Genomic DNA, 22,143 nt, shown 5'->3' with positions numbered 1-22,143 from the left:
GTTTGGAAGAGAAGTTTTTCGAATTTTTTTTGACCATTAAGCAATCCTAAACTTCTTTTCGTGGACTGTTAGTCAGTCATAGTACTTGCATGATCCATTTTTGTTTCTAGTGCAGCCAAATTTAATCTGATTAGCGTTTTCATCTTCTACCTATTAGTTTTAAAACTTCAATGCCACTAGTTTTCATATTTTTTTAAACTTAACGTTAATTTTTCTTATTTTTGGATGCTTTTGAAATCTTGTCACATCATAGTATAGTTACTGATACTGATACTGATAGTTCTCATTGGTTTAGGGAAGACGTTCAACGGATCATATATAAAGTTTTCAGAGAAGAACTTAGGATTTAAATTGCTTCGATACTTTCTTCTGGCACTTTTCTATTGCATTTTGGTTGTTGTCTGTCTTTGTTGTTGTTTTCATCTTCAAAAACTTGTTGTAAAATCCTATTGACCAAATATGATTGACAAACAAACTTGTTGTCCCACGGAGGCATAATTTAGCGTATTTAAGCATAATTTTGGGCATAATTTTGGATTTCATTGAAAGCTAGTGAAATTAATGGCGTTGATACTATAAGTTTTCTCAAAATTTTCATGGTTCTAACGTATTTGTTCATATTTGATTTTTGAAACTGTATTGATTAAAAAGAGCTTGCCATTGCTGTTAGAAAATTAATTGAACTTATAAAAGATTTTAGTGAAAAGTTCATTTTCTAATGCCTTCGACACTTTTCTCGCTCAATTTTTTTCTTGAACTTGCTGTTTTTACCTGTTTTTGTTCTTTAAGTAGCCGTAAAATGCTGACAAGTCTCTTAAGCTTGTAATTGAGGATTGAATAATTGATTTTACCCGAATCAGTTAGTCAGTTTATAGCCTTTAGTCTTAAAGTTTAGGATATACATTTTCAAATAATTTCAGTTTTTGTTGTTTTTCATCAATGAGAGGTCACATCCAATTTCTTGTATTCCACAAAATAAAATATCTACTGATATTATTTGTCACCGATGCTTTGTTTGTTGTACAATATGCGTTTTTATAAAAGTTTTTTGAGTGGTCATTTTTTGCGCTCCTTTTCTTTCAAAACAATCGCGTAGTAACAGATCCCAATGGTTTACAAATGTGGCCCAAATAAACTTATTTAATCTCTCAGTATAATTCCTGCAGCTGAATTTGTAGAAATAAGAATTGAATTAAAAATACATAATATTCAGATAATAGCTAAGTATTTTAATGTTAGCAATAGTTTGTGTTTTCGCAAATCGTTTCTAATTTTTTTAAAAGTTTTTCTTTGGTTTGTTTCTAAGTCTTTAATTACCCAAAGACAAGGCCATTTGGTTTTGTAGTAACTTCTTAGTAATGTATCATGGATTATTAAGTTAAAGACTAATGTTGTTTAAGACTTTTGAAATTTCTGTGTTTGAAAAATGTTAATTAATTTTTGGATTTCGCCTCATTGATCGTTCTTCTCGTTCTCTTTGTTGACTTGTAACTTAGTCTCATTAATAAAACTTTCCATCCACTGTATAAATAGGAGAAGTTAAGCTTGAGTAGTTAAGTTTTTATATGACTGCATTTTGACGTTGTTATTATGTGCTTTTAAAGTTAGAGATTCAGTTTTTGCCATAAAATTTTCGTTTTGGCTTTGTTTGTTCGGTTGTTTTTTTTGTCTCGTAGTCTCTTTAAGGTCAGATCTCATTGGCGTTGTAATAAGGCATAGCATTATGTAATTCAATTAGTAGATGGGTTGTGTAACGGTAGTTTAAAACTCAAACATCTACTTTTGTTATTTCTTCATTTGGTTGACAATTAAGTCAAAAATGTCGATGAGGTCGGGTCGGAACATCATGTGCGACCGCACATTAACGAGCTGCCTTGTTTGGTTATATTTTTATTTTACTTGTTGCAACAAAAAAATGAAAACTTGTTTGCAAATGTTTGTGAAATTAAATCACTTTTTTAAAAACGAAATTTGTTTATAAATAATTGCAAATTTGTCATAAGATTTAAACTGGGGTGTTTCTTCAGAGTTTTCGAAGGAAACGAAATTGAGTTGTTTTGTTGTCCCTTGAATTTCACCCTAACTTCAAAAGCTATTTTCAATCTGCTCGATCTATCACTCGCTCTCTGACTTTTTAGACTCATCTATTGCACCATACATTGTAGTGGCCTTTTCCATAATTTCTTCACTGATTACTGATATTTTCTGATGTTTATAAAATGTCCTGTTTTCTTCAACGTACATTATGAGGAAGTCTCCCACGATGCTGGCAATGGCAAGCAAAGCCAACCCTGCAGCAATGTTGTTGACGAGAACTACGATGTCAAATTTGCGGCCTGTTCCGTTTATGATAATGTCGAATCGAATGCCGTAAGCCTTGATTAGATCCCGATATTGTCTTCCGTCTTGGCGGTAGTAGTTGGCGTACCTTTGAACAAATGAAGTTAGATTTTAAAAAGTACGTGGAAACGTTTTCTCAGCCCGTTATCAAAAAAATCCGGTTGAGAAAATCGATCTTTCTGTAAAAAAATTGCTATATTAAACAAGGCGCGTTAGTCAGATGTGCGTGCTTTCTATATTGTAAAACTATTTGATATCGACATAAATATGAGAAAAACAGTGACATGTCAAAAAGTGATTGAAATTGACGGAAAACTGAAAATTTCAGGCATCAGTTTGCAAATAGTTTTTGAAATTCGTGCCAAAGAGGAATTGAAGGTCATTCAGGATAAAAACGATTTGCGGAATAACAACAGAAAATTTGATGACCAGCATTGAGAGACAACGCATTCTAAGCCGGAAAGGATTCATGAGTCGGATGTATACAAAGTCAGATGTAGTTTCATTAAAACAGATGTGTAACAAAATCTGACGGTGGGAAATACAAAAAACGAGTTTAATGATGAGTTCAAATGTCCGCAAAACTTTTTCTGTGAGATTAAACATATCAGCACTTAAACAAATGAAATTATTTGCAACGAGTGCATCGTATATAGTTTTCGTAAATAGCTTCGGAAAATATATCTACGTTTTTTTTTTCAAAAAAAAGTTTATTCTGTTTTTAATGTTTCTTTTTGGTTTCGTACTGCCACGGAGGTGTTGATGAAACTGTTATTTGATCGCAATACCTTTGAAAATTTAATATAAATATCTAATATTTCAGATAGAATATAGTAGGAAAATTATTAATTGCTCTCGAACGAAACTTTAAGCAATTATTGAAACCGAGTGTGTTTTTAATTAAAATGTCCTCGTAGAAATTGAACAATATTCTTGAAAAATTTTTATATTTCACTTCTCGAATGACTTCTTCGTGTTTTACTTCTTGATATATGCGAGGCCTTAATTGCTCACAAATTAAAGCAAAAACGATTTAATAGATTTAATGACGAGCTATTAGAATCGGGCCGGATGCACGAGTGGATAATGCATCAGTATATTACGCTGAATTCTGGTGTTCTAATTCGTTGTTTTGCATTTTTTCCAAATATAAGTCACTATACAGGCTACAGCTCGCTGAAATACTTTGCCACACCTGTCGTTCGAGAGCAATTTGTCCAAAGTTAGGCGATTCATGTTTTTAGAGATTTGTTGCCCATGCGTTATCGATGGTTTCTTTAGTTTGGTGCCGTGAAAAAACTTATGGATTTGTGCACTGCACTATTTGTAAGCCTTTCATATTTGCGTTTTTGGCTGCTCTCATCTTGCATGATTTCAATAGAGTAAAATACACTTGCTTTTTTACCTTAAAAATTGTTAAACCACTCAAATCTGTGTTTACAAGTAATTCACATATAGTTATACCACTCTAAAAATGTGCATCTAACTTTATCTAAAACTTCAGGTAAATTTTTCTGACCTGAAAATATATTTTGGTTTTAAAACTAAAAAAGGTTCATTTTTTAGCTTGGGAAAATAATGAAGAAGCTTCATGGAAACGTTTTTCCTGCCTAAAAAAACTATTTAAAAACTACTTTTTCAAAAAATGGTTTGTCTTTATTTTTTTACTTCTTCATTTTCATCTATTGAAAATTTAAAAAATGCCGTAATTTACCTAAATGATGTAAAGGTAAGCAATTTTGAGGAAAAAAGTGCAGGATTATTAAATCTGCACATGAATGTTGGCTGTGGTCTTCGTTCGTAGCGTGCGTACAGCTGTCAGAATTCTCGAATTCTGTCAGTTAGACAGCAATGGCGGTGAGCAATGACGGTGGCTTTTCAGTTGGAGACAAAAAAAATTGAGTGCTTTCACATTCGTTTTCGGTTGCGTTCATCTTACATGATTTCTATTGAGTAAAAGATACTGGCATTAGGTTATTATGCCGAGGTCTGGGGTTCTAAATTGTCGTTTTGCATTTTCTCCAAATACGAGACACTATACAGGCTAAAACTCGCTGAAATAGTTTTCCACTCCTGTTGTTCGAGAGCAATTTGTCCAAAGTTAGCCGATTCATGTTTTAATTTAATTTTATAAAAAGACTCAATGTACATTGCATATGATGCGTAAAACCATTAATTTCTAATGGATAGCAAAATTAGAAATTTGTTGCCCACGTGTTATTGATGGTTTCGTTAGTTTTGTTGCCGTGAGCAAAACTTGTGGATTTGCGCACTGCACTGTTTGTGGCCCTTTCTTATTTGCGTTTTTGGCTGCTCTCATCTTGCATGATTTCAATGGAGTAAAATACACTTGCATTTTTACCTTAAAAATTGTTAATCCACTCAAACCTGTGAATAAAAGTAATTCACATTTAGTTATAAAACTCTAAAAACGTGCATCTAATTTTATCTAAAACTTCAGGTAAATTTTTCTGACCTGAAAATATATTTTGGTTTTAAAATTAAAAAAGGTTCATTTTTTAGCTTGGGAAAATAATGAAGAAGCTTCATGCAAACGTTTTTCCTGCCTAAAAAAACTATTTAAAAATTATTTTTTCAAAAAATGGTTTGTCTTTATTTTTTTTACTTCTTCATTTTCATCTATTGAAAATTTAAAAAAAGGCCGTAATTTACCTAAAAGGTGTAAAGGTAAGCAATTGTAAGGAAAAAAGTGCAGGATTATTAAATCTGCACATGAATGTTGGCTGTGGTCTTTGTTCTAACCGTGCGTGCAACTGTCAAAATTTTCGAATTCTGTCAAGTAGACAGCAATGGCGGTGAGCAATGACGGTGGCTTTTCAGTTGGAGACAAAAAAAATTGAGTGCTTTCACATTCGTTTTCGGCTGCATTCATCTTACATGATTTCTATTGAGTAAAAGATACTGGCATTAGGTTATTATGCCGAGGTCTGGGGTTCTAAATTGTCGTTTTGCATTTTCTCCAAATACGAGACACTATACAGGCTAAAACTCGCTGAAATAGTTTTCCACTCCTGTTGTTCGAGAGCAATTTGTCCAAAGTTAGCCGATTCATGTTTTAATTTAATTTTATAAAAAGACTCAATGTACATTGCATATGATGCGTAAAACCATTAATTTCTAATGGATAGCAAAATTAGAAATTTGTTGCCCACGTGTTATTGATGGTTTCGTTAGTTTTGTTGCCGTGAGCAAAACTTGTGGATTTGCGCACTGCACTGTTTGTGGCCCTTTCTTATTTGCGTTTTTGGCTGCTCTCATCTTGCATGATTTCAATGGAGTAAAATACACTTGCATTTTTACCTTAAAAATTGTTAATCCACTCAAACCTGTGAATAAAAGTAATTCACATTTAGTTATAAAACTCTAAAAACGTGCATCTAATTTTATCTAAAACTTCAGGTAAATTTTTCTGACCTGAAAATATATTTTGGTTTTAAAATTAAAAAAGGTTCATTTTTTAGCTTGGGAAAATAATGAAGAAGCTTCATGCAAACGTTTTTCCTGCCTAAAAAAACTATTTAAAAATTATTTTTTCAAAAAATGGTTTGTCTTTATTTTTTTTACTTCTTCATTTTCATCTATTGAAAATTTAAAAAAAGGCCGTAATTTACCTAAATGGTGTAAAGGTAAGCAATTGTAAGGAAAAAAGTGCAGGATTATTAAATCTGCACATGAATGTTGGCTGTGGTCTTTGTTCTAACCGTGCGTGCAACTGTCAAAATTTTCGAATTCTGTCAGGTAGACAGCAATGGCGGTGAGCAATGACGGTGGCTTTTCAGTTGGAGACAAAAAAATTGAGTGTCTTCACTTTCGTTTTCGGCTGCATTCATCTTGCATGATTTCAATTGAGTAAAAAATACTGGCATCAGTTTATTACGCCGAGGTCTGGGTTCTAATTTGTCGTTTCGCATTTTCTCCAAATACAAGACACTATACAGGCTAAAACTCGCTGAAATAGTTTTCCGCTCCTGTCGTTCGAGAGCAATTTGTCCAGAGTTAGCCGGTTCATTTTTTAATTTAATTTTATAAAGAGGCTCAATGTACATTGCATATGATGCGTAAAACCATTATTGTCTAATGGATAGCAAAATTAGAAATTTGTTGCCCATGTGTTATTGATGGTTTCGTTAGTTTTGGTGCCGTGAACAAAACTTATGGATTTGCGCACTGCACTGTTTGTAAGCCTTTCCTATTTGCGTTTTTGGCTGCTTTCATCTTGCATGATTTCAATAGAGTAAATTACACTTGCTTTTTTACCTTAAAAATTATTAATCCACTCAAACCTGTGAATACAAGTAATTCACATTTAGTTATAACACTAAAAAAATTTGCATCTAATTTCATCTAAAATTTCAGGTAATTTTTCTGACCTGAAAAAATATTTTGGTTTTAAAACTAAAAAAGATTCATTTTTTAGCTTGGGAAAATTTTGAAGAAGCTTCATGGAAACGTTTTTCCTGCCCAAAAAACTAATTAAAAATTACTTTTTCAAGAAATGGTTTGTCTTTATTTTTTCACTTCTTCATTTTCATCTATTGAAAATTTAAAAATGCCGTAATTTACCTAAATGGTGTAAAGGTAAGCAATTTTGAGGAAAAAAGTGCAGGATTATTAAATCTGCACATGAATGTTGGCTGTGGTCTTCGTTCGTACCGTGCGTACAACTTTCAGAATTCTCGAATTCTGTCAGTTAGACAGCAATGGCGGTGAGCAATGACGGTGGCTTTTCAGTTGGAGACAAAAAAAATTGAGTGCCTTCACTTTCGTTTTCGGCTGCATTCATCTTGCACCATTTCTATTGAGTAAAAAATACTGGCATCAGTTTATTACGCCGAGGTCTGGGGTTCTAATTTGTCTTTTTGCATTTTCTCCAAATAAAAGACACTATACAGGCTAAAACTCGCTGAAATAGTTTTCCGCTCCTGTCGTTCGAGAGCAATTTGTCCAGAGTTAGCCGGTTCATTTTTTAATTTAATTTTATAAAGAGGCTCAATGTACATTGCATATGATGCGTAAAACCATTACTGTCTAATGGATAGCAAAATTAGAAATTTGTTGCCCATGGGTTATTGATGGTTTCGTTAGTTTTGGTGCCGTGAACAAAACTCATGGATTTGCGCACTGCACTGTTTGTAAGCCTTTCCTATTTGCGTTTTTGGCTGCTTTCTTCTTGCATGATTTCAATAGAGAAAATTACACTTGCTTTTTTACCTTAAAAATTATTAATCCACTCAAACCTGTGAATACAAGTAATTCACATTTAGTTATAACACTCAAAAAATTTGCATCTAATTTCATCTAAAATTTCAGGTAAATTTTTCTGACCTGAAAAAATATTTTGGTTTTAAAACTAAAAAAGGTTCATTTTTAGCTTGGGAAAATTTTGAAGAAGCTTCATGGAAACGTTTTTCCTGCCTAAAAAACTAATTAAAAATTACTTTTTCAAGAAATGGTTTGTCTTTATTTTTTTTACTTCTTCATTTTCATCTATTGAAAATTTAAAAAAAGGCCGTAATTTACCTAAATGGTGTAAAGGTAAGCGATTGTAAGGAAAAAAGTGCAGGATTATTAAATCTGCACATGAATGTTGGCTGTGGTCTTCGTTCGTACCGTGCGTGCAACTGTCAAAATTTTCGAATTCTGTCAGGTAGACAGCAATGGCGGTGAGCAATGACGGTGGCTTTTCAGTTGGAGACAAAAAAATTGAGTGTCTTCACTATCGTTTTCGGCTGCATTCATCTTGCATGATTTCAATTGAGTAAAAAAATACTGGCATCAGTTTATTAGGCCGAGGTCTGGGTTCTAATTTGTCGTTTTGCATTTTCTCCAAAAACAAGACACTATACAGGCTAAAACTCGCTGAAATAGTTTTCCGCTCCTGTCGTTCGAGAGCAATTTGTCCAGAGTTAGCCGGTTCATTTTGTAATTTAATTTTATAAAGAGGCTCAATGTACATTGCATATGATGCGTAAAACCATTACTGTCTAATGGATAGCAAAATTAGAAATTTGTTGCCCATGTGTTATTGATGGTTTCGTTAGTTTTGGTGCCGTGAACAAAACTTATGGATTTGCGCACTGCACTGTTTGTAAGCCTTTCCTATTTGCGTTTTTGGCTGCTTTCTTCTTGCATGATTACAATAGAGTAAATTACACTTGCTTTTTTACCTTAAAAATTATTAATCCACTCAAACCTGTGAATACAAGTAATTCACATTTAGTTATAACACTCAAAAAATTTGCATCTAATTTCATCTAAAATTTCAGGTAAATTTTTCTGACCTGAAAAAATATTTTGGTTTTAAAACTAAAAAAGGTTCATTTTTTAGCTTGGGAAAATTTTGAAGAAGCTTCATGGAAACGTTTTTCCTGCCTAAAAAACTAATTAAAAATTACTTTTTCAAGAAATGATTTGTCTTTATTTTTTTACTTCTTCATTTTCATCTATTGAAAATTTAAAAATGCCGTAATTTACCTAAATGGTGTAAAGGTAAGCAATTTTGAGGAAAAAAGTGCAGGATTATTAAATCTGCACATGACTGTTGGCTGTGGTCTTCGTTCGTACCGTGCGTACAACTGTCAGAATTCTCGAATTCTGTCAGTTAGACAGCAATGGCGGTGAGCAATGACGATGGCTTTTCAGTTGGAGACAAAAAAAATTGAGTGCCTTCACTTTCGTTTTCGGCTGCATTCATCTTGCACGATTTCTATTGAGTAAAAAATACTGGCATCAGTTTATTACGCCGAGGTCTGGGGTTCTAATTTGTCGTTTTGCATTCTCTCCAAATACAAGACACTATACAGGCTAAAGCTCGCTGAAATATTTTTCCGCTCCTGTCGTTCGAAAGCAATTTGTCCAAAGTTAGCCGATTCATGTTTTAATTTAATTTTATAAAAAGACTCATTGTACATTGCATATGATGCGAAAAACCATTACTGTCTAATGGATAGCAAAATTAGAAATTTGTTGCCCACGTGTTATTGATGGTTTCGTTAGTTTTGGTGCCGTGAACAAAACTTATGGATTTGCGCACTGCACTGTTTGTAAGCCTTTCCTATTTGCATTTTAGGCTCCTTTCATCTTGCATGATTTTAATAGAGTAAAAAAACACTTGCTTTTTTCATTTTAAAAATTGTTAATCCACTCAAACCTGTGTATACAAGTGTAATTCACATGGTTTGTTTATAACAATCTAAAAATGTGCAGCTAAATTTACCTAAAAGTCAGGTAATTTAACCTGAACTTTAAACATATTTTGGTTTTAAAACTAAATAAGGTCATTTCTTTTTAGCTTGGGAAAATAATAAGGAAGCTTCATGAAACGTTTTTCGTGTCTAAAAAAATGATTTAAAAAATACTTTTTCAAAAAACGGTTTTTCTAGAAATTTTATCGCTTCGTCATATTCATCTATTGAAAATTTTTTAAAAAAATGCCGTAATTTACCTACATGGTGTAAAGGTAAGCAGTTTTGAGGAAAAAATGTGCAGGATAATTAAATCTGCTCATAAATGTTGGCTGTGGTCATCGTTCGTACAATGCGAACGACTGTCAGAATTCTCGAATTCCGTCTATTAGCCAGCAATGACGGTGAGCAATGACGGTGGCTCTCAGTGAGAAACGAAAAACAATTGAGAAAGTCTTCAAAAACCTTTTAATTGTGACACTTTTTTCCTTCTCCGTACAAAAGAGCGATCAGCTTTATATTAAAGCATATTTGGCCTTTATGACATAAAAAAGCAAAGCAGTTGTCTAGAACCGACAAACTTCATGGTACATCTACATTTTAAAAATAAGGGAAGCATTAGATTTCATTCTGGGCTTTAGTACTGATTGTTTGTAAAAATGTTCTTTAAAGACTTTAATATAGATTATCATGACACAGGGTGTCTGAAGTCAAATTACGAATTTAGGGCGGCATAAATTTAAAGCATCTAAAGTATTAAAAATGCCTAAATTAAAATACCTGAAATTATGACCTCCACTTTCTGGATCATCTTCCCTATCGAAAGTGTACTCTGGCTCACAACTTTCCCATGATTGGTCCAAATCACAATCCCACGTGATATAAATACCCATGATGCCTCCCCTCACAGCTATGTCTTCAAATTTCACATCCGCCCAATCCAAAATTGACCCTATACGGAAAATCGGGCAAAAAACATTGTCTTCGCTGTACGTACAGTCATGTAATGTTGAAGGGTCCAAAACGTTTCGTTTTATGAAGTCAAATTTTGTAAACTCGACTGTGTTTCGAATGAAGACTGTGAAATTGACAGCCTCGTCTAAGAGGACTCCTTCGTTGGGCAATTTGTCGACTTCGACTGGACACCAGCCTTGTATCTCGCACACTTTTGTGTCGGGGTCAACTGCACTAGCCACACATTTTCCTGTCACAAATTATTAATAACTTTTTCGGTTAGCCATTGAGATAAAATTATAGCGGAGAGGATCATTATTAGTATACCATCGCCGAATTAAACCTTCAAATATAATGGTTTTGACTGACAGACCAATAAAAAAAGATTAAGTTTAAGTTATTACAACTCGTAGTAACTTAAGATTCGTAAAAATTATGTAATTACTCATAAATTCGGTATTACTAGACGTTTGTTTCTAACGATGGAAGCCATTTATGATAACCATGATAACGGTTTGTTTAAAATCTTTTATCAGGGCGGGCTCGAGATCCCATTTGAGGAGAGCGAACTAACGCAAGGACATTTTCATTTCTGGGCAAGTCTAAATTCAGTATTGATACAGAACTATGATTATGTCACTTTTTGATTTTGTTAGTCCTAAATTCAAGTCTTGGCTGAGCCTTGAAGTTCTCGAAATTGTTAAAATAGGATCGGAAAATGACAACAGCGATAGAAATTGCCCTAGTTTCGAAATTAACGTCGGCATTCGAAAGGACCGGGTGATCCAAACTTTTCTTAGCTCAAATATTGAAACCACTAGATTAAATTGACAAATGCGATCTTAACTAAAGTGACAAAATTTTATTGCTCTCAAAGTTTTATGCTACGGGATTAAAGTAGGCGCAACTGTAATAGAAATGCACGGTCATAGCTTAATTCGAACGGACATCTGAAACTCTTAAACCAAATATTCTGAAGAAAACGGAAATCTGGGACTCCTTGAGGGATTTATTCCCCATTCAATAAAAATAGTTAATACTCACTTTTTAGTTTTCAGTCTCCTTCTGATAGTTGTACAATGTGTACTGATATAACTTGACTTCATCCGCTGACTACATCAGCCAACGTCCGTCAATAGCCTTCCCGCCTTTTCATTTTAAATATTTTCTTCATTAAACTTTGTTTCGAAAATACATAGTACAAGGCGACTGGTTAATCCTATCTACTAATTGAAATACATAATGCCATGCCTTATTATCTGAATATTATTTGTTTTTAATTCAATTCTTATTTCTAATAATTCAGCAGCAGGAATTATACTGAGAGGTTAAAGAAGTTTATTTGGGCCACATTTGTAACCATGGGGATCTGTTACTAAGCGATTGTTCTGAAAGAAGAGAAAACGCATATTGTCCAACAAACAAAGCATCGATGACAAATAATATCAGTAGCTATGTTAATTTTTGGAATACAAGAAATTGGATGTTACCTCTCATTGATGAAAAGAAGTTACAATATGACGAAATGAACAACAAAAACTGAAAAGTTTGAAAAGTGTTTGAAAATATATATCATAAACTTTAAGACCAAAGGCTATAAACTGACTAATTGATTCGGATAACATCACTACTTCAATCCTCAATTACAAGCCTAAGAGACTTGTCAGCAATTTATGGCTACCTAAAGAAAAAAAACAGGCAAAAACAGCGATTTCAAGAAAAAAATTGAGCGAGAAAAGAGTCGAAGGCATTAAAAAATGAACTTTTAACTTAAAACTTTTCTATGTTCAATTATTTTTTAACAGCAATGGGATTCCTCTTTTTTATCAGAATAGTTTTAAAAAATAAAATTCGAACAAATACATCAGAACCACGAAATTTTTTAGAAAACTCGTAGTATCAACGCCATTAATTTCATTAGCTTTCAACGGAAGCCACTAAATATGCAAAATTATGCTTCCATGGGACAACAAGTTTGTTGGCCACTCATTTTTGGTCAATAAGACCTGACAACAAGTTACTGAAGATGAAAACAACAACAAAGACGGGCAACAACCAAAATTTCAGTAGAAAAGTGACAGAAGAAAGTGTCGAAGCAATTTAAATCATAACTTCCTCTCTCAAAACTTCAATTGTGATCCGTTGAACCTCTTCCCTAAACCAATAGGAACAATCAGTATTGGATAATGCGATAAGATTTCAAAAGGATCCAAAAATAAGGAAAAGTACCCCCAAACTTAAAAAAAAACACGAAAACTAGTGGCATTGAAGTTTTAAAACTAATAGGTAGAAGATAAAACCACTAACCAGATTACTTTTGGCTGCATTAGAAATAAAAAGGGACCCCGAAAGTACCAAGACTGAATGACAGTTCACGAAAAAAGACTTAAGGATTGGTTAATGTTCTAAAAATTTTCGAAAAACTATTTTTAAAGTCTTAGCAGCCACTAAATTCATAAATTTCAACGGAAGTCATTAATTACGCTCAAATATGCTTTAATCGGTGAATGGGGATGTTTGTCATGCATAGGTGATCAATAAGTCATCACAACAATTCTTATGGCTATGAAAACAACAACAAAATCAGGCAAAAACTAAAAATTTAGTATAGAAGGTCGAAGCAATTTGAAACAACAAGGTTTTCTCTGAAAAAATTATCTGTGATCCACTGAACAGTGTCTTGAAGCCAATAGAAGTTGTCAATATTAGGATAATGTGACAAGATTTCAAAAGTAACCAATAATACGGAAATATCCAAAAAAAAATTTAAAACTTTTGGAATCTTGTGTCATTGAATTCATATTACTAAAAGTTAGAAGACAAAACCTCCAGGGAGATCAAAATTGATTACTTTAAGACAGAAGAGGGCGCTGTCATCACAGAGACTGACCTACAGTTCACGATAATAAGTTTGTGATTGGTTAATGTTCTAAAAAAATTTTCAAAAATTATTTTTTAAAGAGTTAACAGTCATTAGCTGTCCACTAAATGCACTAGATATTCTCACTTAAATCTCATTACGGGACATATTGCACTGTTAGTCAATGAGTCCATTTCATAGGACTCCAAAAAATTTCTAAAATCTCAAAAGGAAATACAAAATTTCATTTAAAATTAGAGACTTGTCAGCAATTTATGGCTACCTAAAGAACAAAAACAGGCAAAAACAGCGATTTCAAGAAACAAATTGAGCGAGAAAAGTGTCGAAAGCATTAAAAAATGAACTTTTCACTTAAAACTTTTGTATGTTCAATTATTTTTTAACAGCAATGGGATTCCTCTTTTTTTATCAGAATAGTTTTAAAAAATAAATTTCGAACAAATACATTAGAACCACGAAATTTTTTAGAAAACTCGTAGTATCAACGCCATTAATTTCATTAGCTTTCAACGGAAGCCACTAAATATGCTAAATTATGCTTCCATGGGACAACAAGTTTGTTGGCTACTCATATTTGGTCAATAAGACCTGACAACATGTTACTGAAGATGAAAACAACAACAAAGACGGGCAACAACCAAAACTTCAGTAGAAAAGTGACAGAAGAAAGTGTCGAAGCAATTTAAATCATAACTTCCTCTCTCAAAACTTCAATTGTGATCCGTTGAACCTCTTCCCTAAACCAATAGGAACAATCAGTATTGGATAATGCGATAAGATTTCAAAAGGATCCAAAAATAAGAAAAAGTACCCCCAAACTTAAAAAAACACGAAAACTAGTGGCATTGAAGTTTTAAAACTAATAGGTAGAAGATAAAACCACTAACCAGATTACTTTTGGCTGCATTAGAAATAAAAAGGGACCCCGAAAGTACTAAGACTGAATGACAGTTCACGAAAAAAGACTTAAGGATTGGTTAATGTTCTAAAAAATATCAAAAAACTATTTTTAAAGTCTTAACAGCCACTAAATTCATAAATTTCAACGGAAGTCATTAATTACGCTCAAATATGCTTTAATCGGAGAATGGGGATGTTTGTCATGCATAGGTGATCAATAAGTCATCACAACAAGACTTATGGCTATGAAAACAACAACAAAATCAGGCAAAAACTAAAAATTTAGTATAGAAGGTCGAAGCCATTTGAAACAACAAGTTTTTCTCTGAAAAAATTATCTGTGATCCACTGAACAGTGTCTTGAAGCCAATAGAAGTTGTCAATATTAGGATAATGTGACAAGATTTCAAAAGTAACCAATAATACGGAAATATCCAAAAAAAAATTTAAAACTTTTGGAATCTTGTGTCATTGAATTCATATTACTAAAAGTTAGAAGACAAAACCTCCAGGGAGATCAAAATTGATTACTTTAAGACAGAAGAGGGCGCTGTCATCACAGAGACTGACCTACAGTTCACGATAATAAGTTTGTGATTGGTTAATGTTCTAAAAAAATTTTCAAAAATTATTTTTTAAAGAGTTAACAGTCATTAGCTGTCCACTAAATGCACTAGATATTCTCACTTAAATCTCATTACGGGACATATTGCACTGTTAGTCAATGAGTCCATTTCATAGGACTCCAAAAAATTTCTAAAATCTCAAAAGGAAATACAAAATTTCATTTAAAATTAGAGACTTGTCAGCAATTTATGGCTACCTAAAGAACAAAAACAGGCAAAAACAGCGATTTCAAGAAACAAATTGAGCGAGAAAAGTGTCGAAAGCATTAAAAAATGAACTTTTCGCTTAAAACTTTTGTATGTTCAATTATTTTTTAACAGCAATGGGATTCCTCTTTTTTTATCAGAATAGTTTTAAAAAATAAATTTCGAACAAATACATTAGAACCACGAAATTTTTTAGAAAACTCGTAGTATCAACGCCATTAATTTCATTAGCTTTCAACGGAAGCCACTAAATATGCTAAATTATGCTTCCATGGGACAACAAGTTTGTTGGCTACTCATATTTGGTCAATAAGACCTGACAACATGTTACTGAAGATGAAAACAACAACAAAGACGGGCAACAACCAAAACTTCAGTAGAAAAGTGACAGAAGAAAGTGTCGAAGCAATTTAAATCATAACTTCCTCTCTCAAAACTTCAATTGTGATCCGTTGAACCTCTTCCCTAAACCAATAGGAACAATCAGTATTGGATAATGCGATAAGATTTCAAAAGGATCCAAAAATAAGAAAAAGTACCCCCAAACTTAAAAAAACACGAAAACTAGTGGCATTGAAGTTTTAAAACTAATAGGTAGAAGATAAAACCACTAACCAGATTACTTTTGGCTGCATTAGAAATAAAAAGGGACCCCGAAAGTACTAAGACTGAATGACAGTTCACGAAAAAAGACTTAAGGATTGGTTAATGTTCTAAAAAATATCAAAAAACTATTTTTAAAGTCTTAACAGCCACTAAATTCATAAATTTCAACGGAAGTCATTAATTACGCTCAAATATGCTTTAATCGGAGAATGGGGATGTTTGTCATGCATAGGTGATCAATAAGTCATCACAACAAGACTTATGGCTATGAAAACAACAACAAAATCAGGCAAAAACTAAAAATTTAGTATAGAAGGTCGAAGCCATTTGAAACAACAAGTTTTTCTCTGAAAAAATTATCTGTGATCCACTGAACAGTGTCTTGAAGCCAATATGAGTTGTCAATTTTAGGATAGTGTGATAAGATTTCAAAAGTAACCAATAATACGGAAATATCCAAAAAAAAAAATTTAAAACTTTTTGAAATCTTGTGTCATTGAATTCATATTACTAAAAGTTAGAAGACAAAACCTCCAGGGAGATCAAAATTGACTACTTTAAGACAGAAGAGGGCGCTGTCATCACAGAGACTGACCTACAGTTCACGATAATAAGTTTGTGATTGGTTAATGTTCTAAAAAATTTTCAAAAATTATTTTTTAAAGAGTTAACAGTCATTAGCTGTCCACTCAATGCACTAGATATTCTCACTTAAATCTCATTACGGAACATATCGCACTGTTAGTCAATAAGTCCATTTCATAGGAATCCAAAAAATTAGTAAAACCTCAAAAGGAAATACAAAATTTCATTTAAAATTACGAAAACTCGGAGTCGAATTTAAAAAAAAAGAGCAATTCCTTGAAAACGATTTTTTTGTTCCACTGGGCTTCATTTGACTGTAAAAGAGTTTAGTCATTAACGGAACCTCGATATGAAAAGTGACTTGTCTCTAGGTGACTTAAAAAAGCAAAAAAGCAGAAAAGTTTTATAAAAAAAGAGCTCTCAAATAGATTTCGATTTTTTTTTGATATTGAAGCTCCCTATGAGACCAGAACTAGTCTTTTATATCGCCTTTATTCTATTAGGAACACGAAATTGGTTCTTTTTTGGCAAGAAATTTGAGTTTGAAATACTATTTTTATAGAAAATATCTTAATTTGAAGAAAAATCACGCCAAAGGTGAACATATACCCCGTGTTCACACAAAATTTCAATCCTCGATAAATCCTCGAAAAAAACGAAAATCAAAAAAATCAATTTAGTTTTGAATTCTACGCTGGAGCAGATTTTTAATGATACCACTCACATTTCTCTGCGATGAATATATCGATCGGCCAAAATTGACTGAACAAAAAAAACCCATTTGAGTATATAGTTCCTTCCCCAACCAGTGGGGTCGGAACAATAAAATAAATTGAAAAGGCAAAGTGTGACAATAGTTTCATTAGAAAATCTTTATTACCAAATTAAAGTGGGATATACCTTTCATCGTGAGTCACAGAATGAAAAAGGCATAGACAAAAGATTAAGAGCTATAGTTACCCAGGAAACGCGAAAAATACACGACAATAAGTTTAAAATCTGTTTTTAAGTTCCTGAAAAAATTCATTACAAAATCCGCGATGTTTAAAAATTATTCTACAATGACTTTTAAATACATTTTTTGTGTCCTATGGTCACCCACACAGCATTAGGCATACTAAACAGTAAAGAGCACGGAGGCAAAAACAAATTTGTTACAGAAACTTGCAAATATGTTGTTTCTTTGAGAGGGGTGTGGAGAGTTAGCCAAAAAATTGAATAGACGAACATATTTTTGTCGACATTGGGCGATTACCAAACAAAATACTACTAAGCGGTATTTCAAAATCCATTTGACGCTTTAAAGTATTCAAGTGTCCCTAACAAATGTCTCTACATGACACTAACTTACAAAAATGGTCACAAATTCTTTTAATATTGAGCATTTGTAGCACTTCATTTTATGTCCGTCCAGTAATTGTGGCATGATTTTTATAGAATTTTCCCATCCCATAGCTCTAAGCTATTTAGAATAAAGAAATAAATATCTTAATCATGTTTTCGACTTTTTCCTCCGATTTTTTTTGCCAAATTCTTTTGCCGGAATGTTGCCATGGGCCAATTTTTTTTTTCAAATGATGCACTTTAAATCTGCTTTATTTACTCATTTTCATGTAAGGGCATTTTTTTAAGAACACTTGAGCGTGCTTTATAGCGTCTTCGAGTAGTAAAAACTGCTCAGATAGATGCAACAATTATTTCCTCTATTATTGCTTTTTAGTTTTAAGCTATGAATATATTATTCTGCCGTGAATTAACTTTACCCGTAAGTTGGCCATTACCCGATCGTTTCATCATGCCTCGTTCACACTGATCTGAACAATTACTCTCTACTTCACAGTCACACAGGGGTCCAATCTCCGGATCCTCCGGACAGGTACCCGGGGTCTGCTGCGGAGTTATAACTGCGTTGGTTATAACTGTAAATGAAGATTCTAGATTCTGAGGGTATACATAATCTGCGACATCCCACACTCGCTTGTAGTTGTCGTTGTCCACGTCTCGTGGGTATGCTATCCCTTTTAGTTTAGTTGCTGACACTCCTGTAACGTATGGCATTTTTCAGTCAATGTTTGATATCCATCGTGGCACTGTAACTTACCTGTTTTCAACACAATTGAAATGTACAACTAATGTCCCTGGAATATACTTGCTACTTTTACCTGCAATGCAAACAACCAATATGATGCAATACATTATATTTACATATGTATTTAGTTTAAATACAATCAACTTACTGCAGAACATTGCAAAATTTGACCTGGTTATGTTTCCGGATTTTATGTTTGTTATCCCGACCAATTTAACTACTCTTTCAATCCGTCCGTCAAAGAAGCTATTTTGTTACTAAAAATTTACACACAATTATTTCTCTTACTCGAATATTTTTTGTAGTTGTATTAGCTATATCAAAATTGCATTCAATAAGGACTTGTTGCACGATTCCATTAATCTATTTCAGGGTCTATTGATGTGGGCTTCATTGAAACAGTATAAACACCATTTCTGCGATGTTGGATTTTTACTCGTCATTTACTTAATTTCAGGCAATGACCGGGTATTTGAATAGATTTTTTTTCTCCTAAATTGATTTGAGTTTAGTTCTGAGCTGTGATTTTTGCGCTTAGTTCGCTATAAAATGAAGAAAATAGAGCACAATTATTTAATGCGTACTCGAAACTTATGTTCATAAATGCTGCAAATTTTCCACTATCATTTTTAAAACACTATAACATTTCAACTAAAATTTTTACATTATTAAGCGTTTGTCAAAGTGAGTGCTCCATTGGGAGAAAACATAAAATACATTATGAAGAAAGATTCTGTGAAAAAATTGATTAAAATAGTTTGCGTAGATATTTAATGAGCAAAGCCGACAATGAACAAATTTTCTGATGTAACAAATTCTTGAATAAATGAAACGATATGAACATAGGAGTTTCCTTATGAGTGTTTTCTTAGAGTTTCATAGAAAAATATATGGACTTCATTGCCAAATTACGCAAAGTTCTGCTTTGACTTTTCGTCACGTGAATTTTTATCACATGACAAGGAGCTGAGGAAGCCCTCAAAGGGAGCAAGAGGGAAAGGGAGATTCGGAATCGAGCGAACAAATAGCATTTGTGGCTAATAATTTTTTACACAAATATTCATGCTAAGCATCTAGCAAACCAGTTTCTCTTGAACTGAGAAATCAATTGAGAAAAAAATCAACTTTGACAAAGCAGTGAACCAGTAGTTATGCAAAAGCAACTCCAGATTCAAACACAAAGTGAGAACAATTTCTAAAGCGGATGAAGCGAATTTTAGATTAGATTATATAAGAACAACTCTTTGCTAATTATGTTGATTCTATGTCAACGCAATTATAGTGAGAATAAAGTTTGGGAACGTTGTGGGTTGAGACCACAATATCTTAATTGATTGCGATCTTGTGCTCTCCACTGGTCCACATTACGAGAGTCATACTATCCTCTCTTATATTGAGCTACCAGTTCAAGCTCCATCTTATGATCACAACTTATTTACCAGAGTGTAGCAGGATTAAGGACACGGTTTAAGGACAGTGTTAGCAGGATTAAGGACACGGTCGCGCAACAACCCCGATGAGACCCGACGAGCTTTGGCAAGTTAGAGAATGAAGCTGTTTAAGCCAAAAAAGACAATAGATAGAATAAGTTAAATTAATTTTAGATTCAAAAAAGAAGAGATGAATGCAGATTTTAACAAAAATCAGTCGTTTTTATAGTCTGATAAATAGTTATAATATCTACAGTTTACATTTGTTAAAAGGTTAACGTATCAAAGACAGGCAATTTTGAGGCGTGTTAGTGGGTGTCATTTCATAATTACATGCAAAAATTTACTTCACTTAAGATCATTCACAAGGTTGCATTTACCATTCAAAATTACTAGATAAATATCAATATTTGACAAACATACAGTTCAAAACTGATTCAAACTCATTTTTTAAACTATTAGCTGCAGTTGTCATTATAAACGGTTTGCTAACACAAGTTAGGTTTTTAAGTTTTGAGATGTTTTCTAAGTTCTTTTTTGTGATCCAATAGAGTAGCATATAAAATATTTTCAAAAGTGAAACTGTTTAAATTCAGAACAGTGAACTAAGTTTCTTTTTTCCTTCTGGCAGGGACGCTAGCTCAACATGCCACATTTAGGTTTTCAGGAAAACCCCAGAAAACTTGGTGTTATTTTTAGGTTTGAGAATTTCAATATAAACCTGTTTTCAGCAACTATATTTTAAGCACGTATTTACATAGAAGAATGTTTTGCACCAAGAAGAAGAAGTTTTTGGTTTAAAATCTGATTTTCGTGGGAAAATGGGTCCCAAAAATATGTATGTTTTGTATTATGTTTTGCTTTGCCAGTTTTTTTAGCCCATAAACTTCTTTTGAACTCATCTACAATGCTACATAACAATTGGTTCCAAACTGATTTATTATAATTTTTATTTGAATTTCTAACCGTGAAAATGACAATCAAAATTTTCGTTTTCGGTTCAACAAAAGTGATTTTTAGAATTTTGTCTTTCCGTATTCGTATTCTGAAACTGCAAATCTGTGCCTTTTGAACTGTTTATGAGCCGAACTTCACTTTTTTTTTATATCTTTGCGTGTTTAGTAAGTTTTTATGAAATCAATTAATAATTATGATTGGCAATTATGGTGGTCACCCGGGTATACATATCATGTAATGCGTACAGAAATACGCTGTAAGATTCGAATAACGAACTTCAGCAAGTCATAACTTCATTTTAAAAAAAAAGTTTTCCTAATATCCTGACCCAGCTGGATCTATACTTTTTCAAATTTGTCTAAACAATCTTTTGTAATAATTCAGAAATGTGGGTTACATTTGTTTTTCAATCATTAGGTGCTTTACGATGGTAAAAAGTTTCATTTTTATTAAAAAACAGTCACCTGAAGCTGGAAATTTGTCCTGATAGCCCTTGTCCTTTATAATTACTACTATTAAAACGTAAAGCACAATTGCCAATTGTATTAGACGATAAATAACTCCGACTTTATAAGAAGGAACCTGAACTATTTTCTCAGTTTCATAACTGAAAAGAGCATCAGTCACAGTTTCTTTCAGACCCATAGTTGTAAATTATTGATATATTTCATAATAATCAAGAGTAAATGTGAAAGAGTAAGTTTGTCAATCTTGGTACTTTTACACCATTGTTAAATCGAACAGTAATTTTCAAAAAGTTACATTTTTCCATCAATACTTTGGAGAATCCGAAAATGAAACATTCAGTTGTTTATTGTTGTCCATTGTTGTTTGTTCAAACTGGAGCACACATAAAAGCGAATGAACACAAAAACATCTTGAAACTTCACACCGGATTAAATTTTCGGACGCATTTTATTCAATATGTTGCCATATAGTTATCTAAGTTTGAAATTGCTTCATTGCGTTCAGTCAGCTGAAAAACAAAGTTAGTAGGCAATACTTTTATTTCAAGTCTGTGTTATTGAACAGACTTGTTCCATATTATTTTGGGGGACGTCGATAGAACTTAGAGAATGCTTATAAATCTTCTAACATGAAGCTCTTCCTCAAAATATTTTTTCTAATGCTTTACCGGATCTTTTCCGTTTGTGCCCCCCAGTAAGTTATGCACCCCCAGTTACAGAGCACGTGCCATTATATTGTAAACCATTATGCAAAAATATTGCACGTGCGTGCGGGTGTTGCAAATAATATGCTCCCACTAAGCCGGTTTACCAATGGTAATTGTGTGCCAATATGAACATCGAGATCTTGTCAGATACTGATGACAATTGACTTAGAATCAGGTTTTTCTCTCAAT

At 32.9% G+C, this 22,143-nt stretch overlaps 1 protein-coding gene across 2 annotated transcripts; it reads right to left on the bottom strand.

Annotated features, from left to right (window-relative positions):
• Nucleotides 1-1,947: 1,947 nt before the first annotated feature.
• On the bottom strand, nt 1,948-21,644 carry LOC142353528 (P2X purinoceptor 5-like). Of its 2 annotated transcripts, none has more exons than XM_075405787.1 (4): nt 21,245-21,644; nt 18,068-18,346; nt 10,326-10,749; nt 1,948-2,428 (listed from the first exon to the last, which is right to left on the bottom strand). In XM_075405787.1, the coding sequence occupies exons 1-4, from the start codon at nt 21,423-21,425 to the stop codon at nt 2,116-2,118; spliced, it is 1,197 nt and encodes a 398-aa protein (XP_075261902.1). In that variant the 5' UTR covers nt 21,426-21,644; the 3' UTR covers nt 1,948-2,115. The 2 variants fall into 2 exon arrangements, with proteins under 2 accessions (XP_075261902.1, XP_075261903.1); XM_075405788.1 differs by having other exon boundaries at nt 18,086-18,346.
• Nucleotides 21,645-22,143: the final 499 nt, after the last annotated feature.

Source organism: Convolutriloba macropyga, chromosome 14 (assembly GCF_964194025.1).
Source record: "Convolutriloba macropyga chromosome 14, txConMacr16.3, whole genome shotgun sequence".
Taxonomy (NCBI): Eukaryota; Metazoa; Xenacoelomorpha; order Acoela; family Convolutidae; genus Convolutriloba; species Convolutriloba macropyga.
Note: the sequence above shows the minus strand (reverse complement) of the source record. Positions and strands in the feature narration are given on the sequence as shown.

Bases quoted from the DNA above. Each gene is read 5' to 3' on its own strand.
- LOC142353528 (XM_075405787.1), bottom strand. From the start codon at position 21,425: ATGGGTCTGAAAGAAACTGTGACTGATGCTCTTTTCAGTTATGAAACT. The intron at 18,347-21,244 runs GTGACTGTTTTT...CATACGTTACAG, and splicing joins GGACAAATTTCCAGCTTCAG to GAGTGTCAGCAACTAAACTA. The intron at 2,429-10,325 runs GTATTTTAATTT...ATTTGTTCAAAG, and splicing joins AGTGGAGGTCATAATTTCAG to GTACGCCAACTACTACCGCC.